The sequence below is a fragment of the Halichoeres trimaculatus genome, unplaced genomic scaffold (assembly GCF_033239565.1).
Source record: "Halichoeres trimaculatus isolate MK-OKI-2021-1 unplaced genomic scaffold, fHalTri1.1 fHalTri1_scaffold_12, whole genome shotgun sequence".
Classification (NCBI taxonomy): Eukaryota; Metazoa; Chordata; class Actinopteri; order Labriformes; family Labridae; genus Halichoeres; species Halichoeres trimaculatus.
Genome location: NW_027437190.1, coordinates 32,985,579 through 33,000,683, shown reverse-complemented (window position 1 = coordinate 33,000,683; position 15,105 = coordinate 32,985,579). Strand labels below are relative to the sequence as shown.

General features: G+C 41.5%; 1 protein-coding gene across 1 annotated transcript; it reads left to right on the top strand.

The window, feature by feature from the left end:
• On the top strand, positions 1 to 12,345 carry herpud2 (HERPUD family member 2). Its single transcript, XM_074682576.1, has 9 exons — positions 1 to 106; positions 803 to 1,203; positions 4,302 to 4,379; positions 6,859 to 6,966; positions 8,749 to 8,906; positions 8,982 to 9,107; positions 9,184 to 9,522; positions 11,271 to 11,382; positions 11,490 to 12,345. Exons 2-9 carry the CDS (start codon positions 1,057 to 1,059, stop codon positions 11,667 to 11,669), a joined length of 1,248 nt encoding a protein of 415 aa, XP_074538677.1. The 5' UTR covers positions 1 to 106; positions 803 to 1,056; the 3' UTR covers positions 11,670 to 12,345.
• The last annotated feature ends 2,760 nt before the right edge of the window (positions 12,346 to 15,105 follow it).

Genomic DNA, 15,105 nt, shown 5'->3' with positions numbered 1-15,105 from the left:
TTGAGAGGATGATGACGTACTTCCGGCCTCACACCCGACATTACAACAACAAGAAGAGGCGAGCCGAGCTGGGACGAGGAGACGACGGTGCTAAAGAAATAAACAGGTAGATAAGTTGACCTTCCTGTGGGGGAAACCCGGTGGGGGTTCACCGTGTTGTCCCACGGAGCGGGCTGTCACGGCGGGAACGGTTTATGAGGCTAACGGTAGCGAGGCTAGCTACCGTTAGCCTGGAAGCTAACCTGTTTGTTAGCCTGGCTTCATGATAAGAGTCAAAATATGAGCAGAGCTGCCTTCAAAGAGCCGATTTAAGCAGTGGAGGGATCTTTAGCTTCAAAAAAAGAGCTTTAACTCTTAAAAATCGCACTTAGCTGCCGTAAAAATTACTAATCCGTTGGTTAAGCTTCTGTATTCATGACTTATAACTAGTTAGTTAGTTAGCTGTTTTGACAGTTCAGCGTAAATATGACGCAACGTGGCAGGTGGCAGGTGGCGTGAACGGACACTCGTGACCTCTCACCTTGAATACACTTTATGTTTTGACACTAAAGTGTTTTTACAAACCTTAACCTTCACTGTATGATTGGTAAATTATAAGTCTGCAGGCATTAAATTCAGAAAGATCATCTTTGTTGTTCAACAGAAACAGACTCTCACTCAAAGCTGGTTTCACTTTCATGTGCTCATACTTTCTTTCTGTATTAACTTTATTTTTTAAAATCATACAGAAACATCTATGTCTAAGCTCATCCTACATAATATTATGGTGCTTTCAACTCATATTTGTCCTTTTTTTCTGCAGTAACCCCAAACTGTCACCCCAGAGGAAATCGTATTGATATCGTAGGAATCAACCTACTACCCCCCAGATGAGCTGCATGTCGTAAAGGGGGAACCACATGCCCCCCTCCACAGCAGGCCCTGTTTGAGGAGTGTCTCTGAGCGCAGAATGGAGACGATTTGAGACAAACTTGTCCTCAGGTGGTTCCTGAGTTACAACCCTTAGCTCAACCGAGCTCAGATTCTCCAGAGACCATCCTCCGACTAATATGAGCCATGGACTCTGGGGTCCTTGATAGTCCTGTTACCTTGATCATTAAGGCCCCCAACCAGAAGTATGAGGACCAGACCATCAACTGCTTCCTAAACTGGACTGTGGAGAGGCTGAAGAGCCACATCTCTAAAGTGTACCCCAGCAAGCCGGTGAGTGGATCGCAAGTTCAGGGTTTTCTTTTCAAACCGGTCTGTCAACATTATTTTCAGTTCTGTAACCTAAGAATGTTTGAATGATCATATTACTCATACAACGCTCTGCACACGCTGTGAGGTTGTTAAACGGTGCATCAGGTTGGTTTTGTGAACTAAGGAGTGTCCACTTCCTGCTCATAGCTAAAAGATATATTTAGTTTTTATGGATTTATTGACTGAAGTCTTTAGTAACATCATATCTCCTTCCAGAATATACAAAATGAAGGAAAATACATATGATAAACACACAAAAACACCGCTTAATAAGGCTCTAGTTCTCATTGTGTCTCTTCGTCCTGGCAGACTACCTGCATTTGTTTATATCTGGCACGCCGCGCGCGGACTGATACACTAAGCGGCGAGTGCCTCGTAGCCAGCTGTGGCTCTGCAGCGGAGGTAGCGCCGTTTTACGACACGATGAGAACTAGAGCCTTATTTAGCTGTGTTTTTGTGTGAAAGTAACGCACTGAAAATTCTCTAAATAAAGCGTGAATGCAGACCCATATCAGATTTTTTCAGTGGGAGTCCGTTTATAAGTGTTTTTGGTCAAGTAAAATATGGCCCCGTCTGAGTGTAGAGGAAACCAGCAGAAGAGCAGGGAGGGGGTGTTTGGTGCGAGCGCCCTGGGCTTCTCCTGCTCAAAAACACTGCTGTAGGGGTAATTTCTGCCCTAAACCTTGTGATAGGACCCAACTTGTTCCATCCCAGAGTATCACTTTCAGTACCATATTGACCAAATATAAGATGCTTCTTTTCCTGGAAATACATCTGACAAATGTGGCATCATCTTGCAGCCTTGGCTTAGTTACCACATGGTTGATGTCCTGCCAAAAAGCTGGACAAATAAACCAAAAACTGATGAAAAATGATAGATTGGACAGTAAAACATCCAGTTTGTCCTGATGAGAAATATCGAACGAAGCTCTTTCACCACAGGAACGAGCAGCTGATGCTAAATCTGGGGCTGTGAATGTGTACTCGTTTCACCTTGAGCTGTACCAAGGTTGGGACACTGTTAGTGTTAGTGGGTGCATCTCTCCGTTTGCAGCAGAGTTACACAAAAGAGGTCATTAAAAACAGCACAATGCTGAGCTGACACAAAATCCACTCCAGCCATGTTCACTCCCATTAATTGGTGTAAACGAACACAGATTATAGAAAAGGAGGAAGAAGATAATAAGGCTGGGACAATATGCTATTCTCACGATTTGATTCTATTTAGATTAAAACAGGATTTGAGAGTTTAAGATACGAGAATAGAAAATACTTTATTGATCCCTGAGGGAAAATTCAGGAGGAGTCACAGCAGCAATCAAGAAAACAAAAGTAAGAAAGTGTATAGAAAGTGCAGAAACCTCCATAATAAAATAGATGGTGACAGCTTGTCCATCATTGTCCAGTTCAGCCAGCCTCCACCTCCACAGGGTCCAGGACTGAGCTTCTTCAGCAGTCTGTTCAGTCTCTGTCTCCTGGATCCTGTCTGCTCACAGCAGGTGAAGTTCATGTCAAGTGTTAGCTCCATTAGCTCCGTCTGTGAATAGCATGATGCTACTCTGCCCTCTGGTATTCCCTCTGTTGCTAAGTTAGCACAGCTAGCTCGTCCATCTTATTGAAGATAGATCTTACGTTCCCAATAACGATGGATGGAAGGACAGGTCCATGTCATCACTTCTTAGCTCACACCTGAGAACCAGCACGTCGTCCTCACCTCCTTCTCCTCACCTTGTGGGGAAACATCCGGCCTTGCACCAGTTAGCATCGACATGCTACAGGCTGCTAACAGCTGATTTCACATGTAAACAATGCAGCCATGGTTACATGTAGGATCTCCAGACAAACACAGGAGAAAAGTAGTAAAAATATCACTGAAGACACAAACCAGTTTGGTGTCCATGACCAACAAATGAGCCTTACAAAGTAATGATCCACTCCAATTACAAAGATGAAGAAAAAGACAGTTAAAAATCCATACAAATTTTTTACAGTTCAAATTGGCTAGGATGAAAAACAAATTGTGATGCCCTTTTTAAACAGCAGAGGGCGTGATCTACTTTTGATTTCACTAGTCTGAAGTTCTGTTTCACTGTCAGGTAGATGAAACCTCTTAATTTTGCCCCCCCCCCCCCCCCCCTCAGATTAACAAGTGTATGGGCAATAGCAACAAAGGCCATGAAAGCACCAACTCAGTCAATGAAATAAAACTTTATTTTCTGTTTTTTTTTTTACATTCTTCAGAAAAATAAACATGCACACACATCATAACCCTGCAGGAAAGCAACAGATTTGTGTGAACATTATCAGCATGTCTCACCCTGTGTCCCTGACCTCTCTGAGCTGACAAACCACTCTCCGCTGGAGCTGTCTTGTGTCGTCGCTTCGGTCTAAAATGACAGGTTGTTAAAATCCTGGTGCTTTGTGAGCAAGTTGAAACGTGTCTCTTGGCGAGGCTTTGGTCTGAACGGCATTTTTTTACTTCAAATGTCAAGTTTTCCGTTGTGGTTGGGTGTCCACTGAATTCCTTTAACTAAGAGGATGTGAAAGCCAAGTGACGCATTCGCACTGTGATTTAATACTACTGTGAAATCTAATCCGACCCAGCAATCTAATTTAATCCAAAAAGGCCAGATCACTTCACATACTTTGAGGATTCGACATCTAACGAGTCCAAACTCTGACATTCAACCTTAACATCCCTCCTTATTTACTTGATCCATTCGTGGATCAAACTGAAAGAGAAACATTGAAGCATATTTGAAAATCTGGTTTCATTTCTGCTCTGCGTCAGCGTTCAGGGTCAGTGTGGGCTGGTCATGAGACAGACGGGTTTGAGAGTTTATCCTGAAAACAACCGTGAGGTTTATTCTTGAAATCTGAAACCATTGTTGATAAAACCTGGCAGAGACTCTCAGGGAAAGACGTCCGTACCTGTTTTTACTGTAAAGAAAAGCTTCTTCGCTGAGCAAACAGCTCTACGTGCTCCTCCAGGGTCTGTGAGTGTGTTTTACAAAAACAGAAACAACTTTAACCCCGTCCTCTTCCTGTTTGTGTCGTAGCTGTCTAAAGACCAGCGGCTGGTGTACTCAGGGAGGCTCCTTCAGGATCACCTGCAGCTCAGCGACGTGCTCAGAAAGGTGAGATCTGCTGTGCTGCTGTTTATCTGTGTGAAAGAAAGGTTTTGTAAAACATCGCTGTGGATTTGTTTTCAGCTGTAAATCATGTAAAACTACAGGGCTTTTCATTTACCGCAACAGAAAACTGCAACAGGGGATTGTACTGAGTTTATCAGATCAAAATTAATACAGAATTTTATATTTAGACTGGTTTCATTTACCCTCAAACCACTGGATTTACTGGAGGCAAATTTCCTTTAAAATAAAAGCACATTATATTTTTGATCAACTAAGGCTAACACATCAAAATTTTTGTTAAGTCATGCTAACTTCTTAAATAAAAGGGCTTGTTAGGACTGTTTTTCCTCTGGTGAACAAGATTTCTTGGATTGAGTTTTTAGTAATGGTGGAAACTGAAGCTTGACTGGCAAAATGAAGGCAGAAAAGCAGAAAAAAGATAAACCAGAGAGTGATTGAGCACAAGCTAGGGGCTTAAAAAAGCATTGAAGGCTAAAACAAGTGCTAAAGGCTTAAATGAGTGCTGAAGGCTAAAATATGTGTTACAGGCTGAAACGTGTGCTAATGCTAAAACATGTGTTAAAGACTAGAACAAGTGCTGAAGGCCAAAACACGAGCTACAAGCAAAACACAATCTAGAAGCTAAAACACAGGCTAAAGGCTAAAACACCAGGAAAAGGCTAAAACACCATCTTAAGGCTAAAAATCAAGCTAAAGACTTATACACAGGCTAAAGTCTGATACACAGGCTAAAGGCTTCAACACAAGCTAAAGGCTTCAACACAAGCTAAAGTCTTATACACAGGCTAAGGCTTCACCACAAGCTAAAGTCTTATACACAGGCTAAAGTCTTATACACAGGCTAAAGGCTTAAACACAAGCTAAAGTCTTGTACACAGGCTAAAGGCCAGAACATGAGCTAATGGCTAAAACACAAGCTTGAACATGAGCTTAAGGCCAAAACACAAGCTAAAGGCTTAAACAAGAGATGACGGCTCAGACACAAGATAAAGGCTAAAACATGAGTTTTAGGATAAAACACAAGCTAATGGCTTAAACACGAGCTTGAACATGAGTTAAAGGCCAAAATACAAGCTAAGGGTTAAAACACAAAATAATGGCTCAAACAAGCCAAAGGCTAAAACATGAGCTAGAGGCTAAAACACCAGCCAAAGGGTAAAACGTGGGCAAAAGCTTAAAACACCAGATACAGGCTAAAAAATGAGCTAAAGGTTAAAACACAGGCTACAGGCCAAAACAAAGCTAATGGCTAAAACAAGAGCTTGAACACAAGTTAAAGGCCAAAATACAAACTAAAGGCTAAAACACGAGATAATGGCTGAAAGACAAGCTTGAGGCTAAAACACAGGCCAAAAGTTCAAATACAGGCTAAAAGCCAAAACACAAGCTAAAGGCTTTGATATGAGCCAAAGGCTAAAACACAGGTTAATCTCTTTGTGCCAATGTTGGCTCCAACCCACAGTCAGCAGTTATTCTGCAGTGGTCTGTTCAAACTTGAGAGTCTATCAATAAAATGAAGAGCCAGGTTACGTTAGCTCTGATTGGTGAGGTTGGAGTTGGTAGATGAGCTCTGGTAGGACAGAACCAGGATTCACTAACGTTACACGTTACAGACACGTCTCAGAGCACCGGGCTGTGAGGAGAGAGAAATATAGCCGGCTACTAAACTACGCTACAAACTGACAAAGTTAGCTTGTTGTCACGTTTTAAAGCGGAGCTCTACCTAACTGTTGATAAATACTTTACCTCGACCATGAACAAAGAAAAGTAGAGTTAAAAAGAAGATCTGATCTCCTTTCATTTCCAAAACAAACACACCTTGTTAAGAGTCACATCCTCACGACAGTGTGTGCGTGACTGCGGCCAAAAGGTGTCTCTGCAACCAACTTCAAACTGAAAGTCTGATATTTTTTTGTGCTTTTACAAAAAAGAAACAGTTTTGCGTATTGAAAAAGCAGAAAACAGTTTCTTTTTGTAGTTTTGCTTTTTCAAACAGTTGATAAAAAGTTGTGAATTAATCCTTTAACAAACTGTTTGTTTCCCAGAGCAGGAGTGTTTGTTTTGTACAGTTGAGGCTTCTATCTCAGGTTTATCGTTGTGTTTGTGCATTTGGCTGGTAGAAATCATTTTCTCTCAAGAGTTCAGAGGTTGTGTATTTGAGTGTGTGTGTGTGTGTGTGTGTGTGTGTGTGTGTGTGTGTGTGTGTGTGTGTGTGTGTGTGTGTGCGCTTTTTGTGAACTGAAACAGGCTGCAGGGGAAACAAAAGCTGATGTGATGTGATTTGCCAACAAAGGACGAGCTTTGTGTTTGTCTTCTGGTCATTTCCACACTAATCCTCTCTGCCCTCCCTCTTTCTTTCTTTCTGCATTTCGCCTCATCTCTCCGCTGCCTTCGTCTCCTCCTCCTCCTCCTCTTCCTCTCTCATCCTCGGCTCCTGCTCCCTGCCCTCCTGGACCTGCAGCAGGATGAATACCACATGATGCATCTAGTTTGTGCCTCTCACAGCCCTCCTGCCTCGCCCATGCCTCGGAGCCCCTCCACGGCCGGCTCCTCTGCCTCGGAGTCCAGCGTGAGTACATCACCTCCTCCTGTACGGCTCAGGCAGTTTATGAACGACAGCTTTGTTCGGACTCGTTCCAGGGAAAGGCTCAGAAAGTCTCTGAAGTGCTGAGTCAAACTTTCACCAGAGCTTGTGAGCTCCCACTTTAGAGGTTTAGCAGCTTTTGTTCCCGGCTTAATCCCACAGTCACACTCAAACACTTATTGTTCATGTTGTCATTTATCTGTTAAGGAGAGCAGTTCAGTGTTTGCTGTAATCACAAAGCTTCCTCTGTTTTTATGCTTTACTATAGAAAGTGTGTTTGAGCTTGAATAAAAAGCCAGAACCACACACAGATTCTTTAATGAAAACTTTCTGAACAAGAATTCAAGTTCCTCCTTTTTCTTTAAATGTTGACGTCCTTTAAAGGTAGGGTCTGACTTGGCGCGTTAGCACAAGCTAATCACAGGTATTTGACTCATACCTGGTTAGCAGAAAGCTAACTCACGTCGCTCTTCGTCGCCTTAAGTTCCAGAAAGCGAATAAAAGTGAAGCAAAGCTTTACCCTCCTTTAGGAAAAAGTTTTATCTGTTTAGCGTTTCGTTTCACTTTGCGCACAAACTCCCGATTCGATTCTTTACAATTTTAGGGGTGCCGTTCTGACTTAAATTTTGATTCTTTGATAGCTGTGATTTTTGCAATATCAGTTTGCTTTTTACAGGAGCCATATTATCTAAAAAAAAGCACATCACATATGAGCCAGATTTAAGGATCTATTAAGGGGATCTGACATCTCAGCTTTTTTCCAATCCAGCTTATGAACAAAGACTAAAAATTGATAATTTTTGAACCAAAAACAATTTAAAATCATTAAATAAAAAATCTGATTCTATAATACATCAGTTGTTCCTCCCACCCTTTCTTACTTTCCACCCAGAAATGTCCAGACACAACCCAGGCATCGACATCCAGGCAGAGTAAGGGGTCGAGGCAGACACAGACACTGACACACATGTACAGGGGCTTAAAGGAGACATTTGAAGATTATTCCTGTAAAAGTTGACATTTTATTTCCAAGAAAAATCCTGCAGACCCTAAAAAGGACAATCTAATCCAGATTTATTTTTTAGGTGCTGTACACAGAAATAAAATAAAATAAAATTAAAAAAAATTAAATTAAGTTAAATTAAATTAAATGATAAAAAAATAAAATAATAATAATTAAACGATCCAATAAAAAAAAATATTAAATTAAAAAATAATAAAAAAAGATATAATTAAATTAAATACATGGCTAAGATGAGACAAAAAAACACTTAATGTGAAATACAAAAAAACAATTTAAAAAGAATTTAAAACGTGGAAAAAGAACAATCAAATAATTAAATAAATTAAACAAGAAAGAAGACAAGACTTGTGTTAATTTTCCTTTAAAGTGTTTATGGAATTAAGGCAAGGCATGTTTATTTATATAGCACATTTCAGCAAGGCAATTCAAAGGTGCTTTACAGAGATACATATCAGCAAAATATGTTAAAAGAAAACAATTAAAAAGCAAATAAAAAAATGAAATAAAACAAAATAAATTTGCAAAAAATAAGAATGTTGTAACATAAAAGTCGCATAGTAGGGTGTTTATTTAAAAAAATATTACGTTTGAATTAATTTTCTTAATTTTAATAAAGAAAGAAAATAGAGGATTTTTTTAAATATTTCTAAGAAGGTTTTACTTACAGGGGTGTCCAAACTTTTTTAAACTTCTGAAAAAAATTTTCTTCTGTAAAAATCTCATCTTTTGTTTTTTTCCCTCAGAGGTCGGACGGCGCTGGCTCCTCCTCGCCCGCCAACACACCAAACCCAGACGCTCAGTCGGCCTCGTCCTCCTCTGTCCCAGCGGGTTATGATGGTCTGAGGTATCGTGGCGGCTTCCCCCAGTATAACCCCCACAGCCCCTCTGCTGCCCCCCAGTGGTAAGACTCTGTGACGCCGCAGTGTGTTGTGTTTTCTTCTGCTCATCTCTAAACTGAGCGGACATTTCTCCACAGGCCAGAAGGAGCTCAGGTCCCCCTACAAGGTGGTCTCCCTGCCAACATGCCCCCCCACCCCATGTACATGCCCATGCAGGTGCTGTGGTGGCAGCAGATGTACGCACGCCACTACTACATGCAATAGTAAGTTCACACTCTTTACCGCTCTTCTTCTGTGGTTTTGTTTCCGTCTCTGAACATTGTCCCTCTCTTCTCTCAGCCAAGCAGCCGTAGCCGCCTCTCAGCCTCCCGCCACCCCCCCTCCTTCTTCCCCCTCCCCCTCCTCACCTCTTCAACCCGCCCAGCCCAATGAAGCAGTGCAGCCCCCGCTCGGACCGAACCCGGACCCCAACCCTCTGCCGGAAAACCAGCCCGCCAACCCCAACATCCAGATGAACGCTCAGGGCGGGGCGGTGCTGAACGACGACGAGCTGAACCGTGATTGGCTGGACTGGTTGTACACGGTGTCCCGAGCCGGCGTGCTGCTTAGCATCGTTTACTTCTACTCGTCTTTTAGTCGCTTTGTCATGGTGGTGGGTGCCATGCTGCTTGTCTACCTGTGAGTATCACACCTGGTTTTACTTCCTGTTTATACTAAATGTGAAAGACTCAGAGTCAGAGTCCTGCTCCCCCTGTTCAGCCATAGACTGTTAAAAAAATTGACATCATCTTGCTCGGCTCGTAGTGAGGTCTCCTCAAAAACTGCTCCCCCTGGTGGCTGGCTGCAGTACAGGTCAAAAAATTCGGCTTTCCAGTCATTCCAGATGGGCTGTGGTCAAACTTTAAAAAATTAATACACCTCGTAGAAATGTTTCTCACGTCTGATTGTTGTGGTGATTTGAAGATATCATTTTTTTCTTTCTGTTTTCTGAAGCCTGTAAGGTTGTCTAATGAAGCACTAAAGATTCTGAGCTTTTGTCCTCTAAACACCGCTGCTCAAAAACAGACAGCTATGGCATGAAACAGAACATTTCACTGACATGTTTTTTCTACCGCTATCGTGTTTTTCGGACAACAAACAGACTTATACTGAGATACAGACAGATCGGTGACTTTGACTGAAGAACAGAGGGCGACAGTTCAGACTCAGAGCCTGAGCTACGACCCAAAAAAACAAAAACGTATGAGGCAGTTGCTCGGTCTACAGCTTTATCAATCCAAAGTAGGATTCCTAAATCATATAATGCTGTTTTAAGATATTTATCATCACTCACAAGGAGTAAAAACAACAACCTGTCCCGACTGAACAACATGATGTGGCGCTGGACAGCGCTCATGCTTCATCCTCGGGACAAGAGTCTGTTAAAGGCGTTTTGTAGCTACATGTTTATTGGACAAAAAGTGAAAACAAACTTTTAGCAAACTAACACAACGCTTGTTGTCCCTTTCCCACCAGCAGAAACATATCTGCTGACATGACAGCGGACACTCGGTCCGGACGCACTGGAGCAGGCTGGCTATTTATGCCTCAACTCCACTCATATTTTTCGTTGGCACATATTTTATTGATAACGAAAATAATCGGGAAATTTCTTGGTTTCAATGCTATGAGGGTATGAAGCCTGTTAGACTGTAAAAATCTGTAATTTAGCCGCACTATTGTTTAAGCTGCAGGATTCAAAGCATGTGAAAAATGTAGCGGCTCATAGTCTGCAAACTACAGTTTCAGTTTGCTTCAAAATGTTTGTTTTGATGCCTCTACTTTTGCTAAAAAATGGCTGCATCACATTTTAGGTTTTGAGGTTTTACCATTGACACTTACCTATAGCGATGTATAGCCTGTGTAGCTGTCAGCACACACACACCAGCTGTTTCACTTTCTGCATGCGGTAAATGTTTACTTCGTCACTGACACAGTGCTACTGGCCTTAAAGGATAAGTTCGGTTTATACAGCTTTTACATTGTTCATAGAATGAAGTAGAACAAAATACTCACCCAGAAGGTTTTCCTGATCCAAGCAGTGCTTCAGGAGATATTTAGATCCAAAATCGTGCAGCAGACGTCCGTATAATGGGATCCATCAGGGCATAGACAGCGTCGCTCCTTAAAACGGCATTAATCATCCAAAAACTCGTGTTTTTCACCAATATTCCATCATGGTCCGCTCCGAGTTAGTGCTCTGCTGCAGTCTGTGTCACTCCAGACAGCGCTGTGTGGCTGTAATGACCTCTGAACTCACGAAGACTTTGTTTACGATTGCCCCTCCGCGCATGCGCAGTACTCTCATTCACAGAAAGATATCATGAAGGAAGTTTAACATCCATATCTGAGAGTGTGTTTTTGTTTGTGTGTGTGTGTGTCCACAGGCATCAGGCTGGCTGGTTTCCCTTTAGGTTGGAGCAGCAGAACCTGAGAGGAGGAGACAGAGCCAGAGCCCCCCAGGAGGAAGCAGAGAGGCACCAGGACATACAGGAAATGGTCTGTTGGTCGTCGTAGCAACCTGTCTGAACCAGATAAAACATGTGGTCTTACATCCTGACTTTCTCTTCTCTGTAACCGTGATCCTCTCTTCTCCTTTGTCCCAGGAGCGTCTGATGGACGAGGGTCTAGAGGACGACGACAGCGGGGAGGAGGGAGGGGGAGGACAGGACGACCCGGCTGCTGCTGCTATACCTGAACCAAGCTTCCTTACCACCGCGTGGTCCTTCATCAGCACCTTCTTCACCTCGCTCATCCCCGAGGGACGACCCCAAGCAGCCAACTAGGCCGACCCCGAGCCTCTGCCCCTCCTTACTGACCCCTCGTCCTCCTGCCAGCAGGTACCGCTCGACAGAAGTATCCAATACTCCCTCCTCCATTTAAACTGACGAAACATCCCATTTAACTCCACACACACACACACACACACACACACACACACGAGCCCTTCCAGTCAGCTACTAACCTCCGACATGCTGCCAACAAACGGACTGACGTCTGGGACGGTCCCCTGAGGTGTACGAGCAGGTGCAGTGTGAGCTCTGCAGGAGAGGAAATAAAGGTTTAGAAAGGAAACGAGAAGTGTGTTAACGTTTATGAAAGTTTTTATTTTGTCTTCATTTGTCGTGAAATCATGAGGAGACTGTGGAGGGAGCTGTCTTCCATTTTAAGCAGTGAAAAACTAAGGTTGAGACTTTTTTAGTCGGATGTGGACCAGGAGGAGAAAATCAAAGAGGAAACCTCCTGAAAGTGAAAAGGAGACGTTAACAAACCATGAGAAGCCACATCCCTAAAGACATTTTCATGTATGCACACGACGTTCGTTCGTGCATAACGACATTGCAGCTACTGAAGCACATTGTTTTCCCACTTTGTGTATTTAAACATTATCTATTTACACATGTAAGTATATGCATCTTTAACTCCTGGATATAAGCTTTGTTTTTGGAATAAAATCATGCTGCGGTTTGACTCGTCTGCTGTGGTTCCTACTGACGTCCTGCAGGTGGCAGCGCTCACTCACAGTTTGTGGAAGTAGAAGAGGAGCTGCTCTTTCTGAGATGGCGGAAACATGAGGATTCTCACTTTGGGGTTTTTAAAAAACATGTCAAACTATCAGTAATCCAACTTTTAATTAATAACAACCACATCTGAAATCCTGGACTCTTAAAAGTTAACTTAAGAAGTATTTCCCAAGTTTATCAGCTGTGAAAACTGGGCGAGAAAGATGATTAAAATCCTCATGAAGTCTCACCTTTTGTAGCGATCCCAGGAAAACATTTGTAGTTTCTTTTTTAGAGACGAGATCCTGTTCTGATGAGAAAACAAACTTTGCAATATTATGATGTGTGACGAATTCGCCTGCTTTAATTGTAAAACTGTTGTCCCACATTAGACCTTGAGTAAACGTCCAGAAGCGCCTCGTTATGATGGAAAAACTGAGAAAATAAAAATATTTATGTTCGCTGAAGGATCTAAGCAGGACACCAGGAAGAAAACAGATATATATTTGATTATATATACATAAATCATTCTATATTTATTTTGATATTTAAATTTGATTGCTCTTTCTTTCCCTCTAGGCTTAGGAGATAAATCTGCTATTGCAAAAATCCCTATTTTGAAACAAAACTTTTTTCAAAATAATCAGACATTTTCCCAAAAAGTAAATTCCTTTAGTCTTTATAAATCAGCATTAATATGATAATTATTTTTTAAATATTTCTCTTTATCATTATTAATCTTTTTTAAATCATTATTTTTAATTTTATTATTATTTCTATTAATACAATATGATGACAATAATAATAATAATTATTATTGCTATTTGTTATTATTTTTATTAATATAATATAATAATAATAATAACAATAATAATAATAATTATTATTGTTGTTTGTTATTATTTTTTATTAATATAATAATAATAATAATAATTATTATTATTATTATTATTATTATAAGTATTATTAGGGCCCGAGCCCCCGAGAATCGGGGGGCGAAGCCCTATTGTAACTGTTAGGATTCTTCTTCTTCTTCTTCTTCTTCTTCTTCTTCTTCTTTGTTTCTGCCAATACAATGCCATTTTGCGTGCCTTTGGCTTGAAAAAAAGGCGAAATGACCTAGCCACAAAATTCAAACTCGGCGAAAAATTTATGATTCCACTGTCTCTGCAAAAATTCATCCCCCCTTGCGCCCCCTAGGGGCTTAAAACTGCAGCCCCTTGGTCTGCTTTCAGCTACAGCCTTGAAATTTGGTGGGTATAACAAGCATGCCCACATGAACAAAAAAGTCTCTTATGACTATCGTGAATTCTCAACACGAACTTCGCTATTAGCACGTAAACATGGGATTTTCACGATTTGTAGCCTACGCATTTGAACGAACTAGTCCTAGGGCTTTTGTCACAGCAACTCCAAACTTGGCATGTGTATACTACACACATTGAACATTAATAATCATAGCTAAATTTACAGAATTTTTTTCCGTTTGGCTAGGACAGCGGCTCAAAGTTCGGCATTTTTCAACTTTGTCCAATCTGCACCAAAATCAAGACACATGTTCAGTGTTAAGCCCCGGACACAGCCATGTCACTATTCCCCCCAGAAATTACAACGCCTCCTGATGGCAATGGCCTGAAATTGCTAAAATTACGTTTATAGGCTATGTATTTCAATGAACTACTCCCAGGTTTGGACTAAGATGAACTCCAAACTTGCCTTGTGGAAACTACACACATTGAAGATGAACACTTACAATACAATTCTTATCATCTTGTATGGCGTGGCCACAAATGGCCGCCAAAGTTCACCATTTTGCTACTTCATGAAAATCTTAATAGCTCTCTTGTACAATGTTGGATCAGGCCCAAAATGCACACATATGTTAACTCTCCCATCTCCAACACATCCATATACTTCTTTTCATCTAACACTACAGCGCCCCTTACAGTTAACAGGAAGTAATGTCTTTTACTCTCTGATTCATAGCCTCTTCATTTTTTGCCATTTTCTTTTTCATTTAACTTGCAAATGTCTGGCACGCCTTCATAAAGCATTACAAATCAGCTCATGTCCTCAAGGTCAAGGGTGTGTCTATGGCACTAGCTTCCCCTCGCTAATGTCAAAACACAGCAGGACGTAGTACTAACTCAGTCATTTAAGGTCTAATTTCTTCCAAACTTCACACACACCATGAAAGTCCATCCCCCAACTCTTCTATAACCTCAAATCTCTGCTACTGCAATAGCGCCACCCACTGGAAATGCTTGATAATATTATTACATTCATTTTAACATTTGCTCCCAATTTTACACACATGAAGTCACTCCCAATCCTGACTTCTGTTGACATGAATTACAGTGATAATGCTGCTCCCCCTATGGTACACTAATCATATCAACTATGCTTTCAATGTACCATGTATGCTTGCTTGCTGGGCGACAACCTCATACATACACACAGCTCTTGCTTGAGGCACATTTTGCTGCACTTAGGCTGCTTGGAATTTACCACAAGATGGACCATTTTACGCGGGGCGAGGGCCCGTCATTGCTGCATGCAGCTATATTTATTATTATAACTCTTGCTGCAGTTGTGCACTTAGAGTCTGCGCAGTAAAGACTGTGAGAGAATCTGAGTGGAGCTGGGTGACAAAAATAATATATATATATTTTTTTCTATCGAGAGTCTAATCACTTCTTGGCTCCCCCTGCCGACATAT

Excerpts from the sequence above, each read along its gene's own strand:
- herpud2 (XM_074682576.1), top strand. The coding sequence starts at position 1,057 with ATGGACTCTGGGGTCCTTGATAGTCCTGTTACCTTGATCATTAAGGCC. Across the intron at positions 6,967-8,748 it reads CCTCTGCCTCGGAGTCCAGC|AGGTCGGACGGCGCTGGCTC; the intron begins GTGAGTACATCA and ends TTTTTCCCTCAG. Across the intron at positions 9,523-11,270 it reads GCCATGCTGCTTGTCTACCT|GCATCAGGCTGGCTGGTTTC; the intron begins GTGAGTATCACA and ends GTGTGTCCACAG.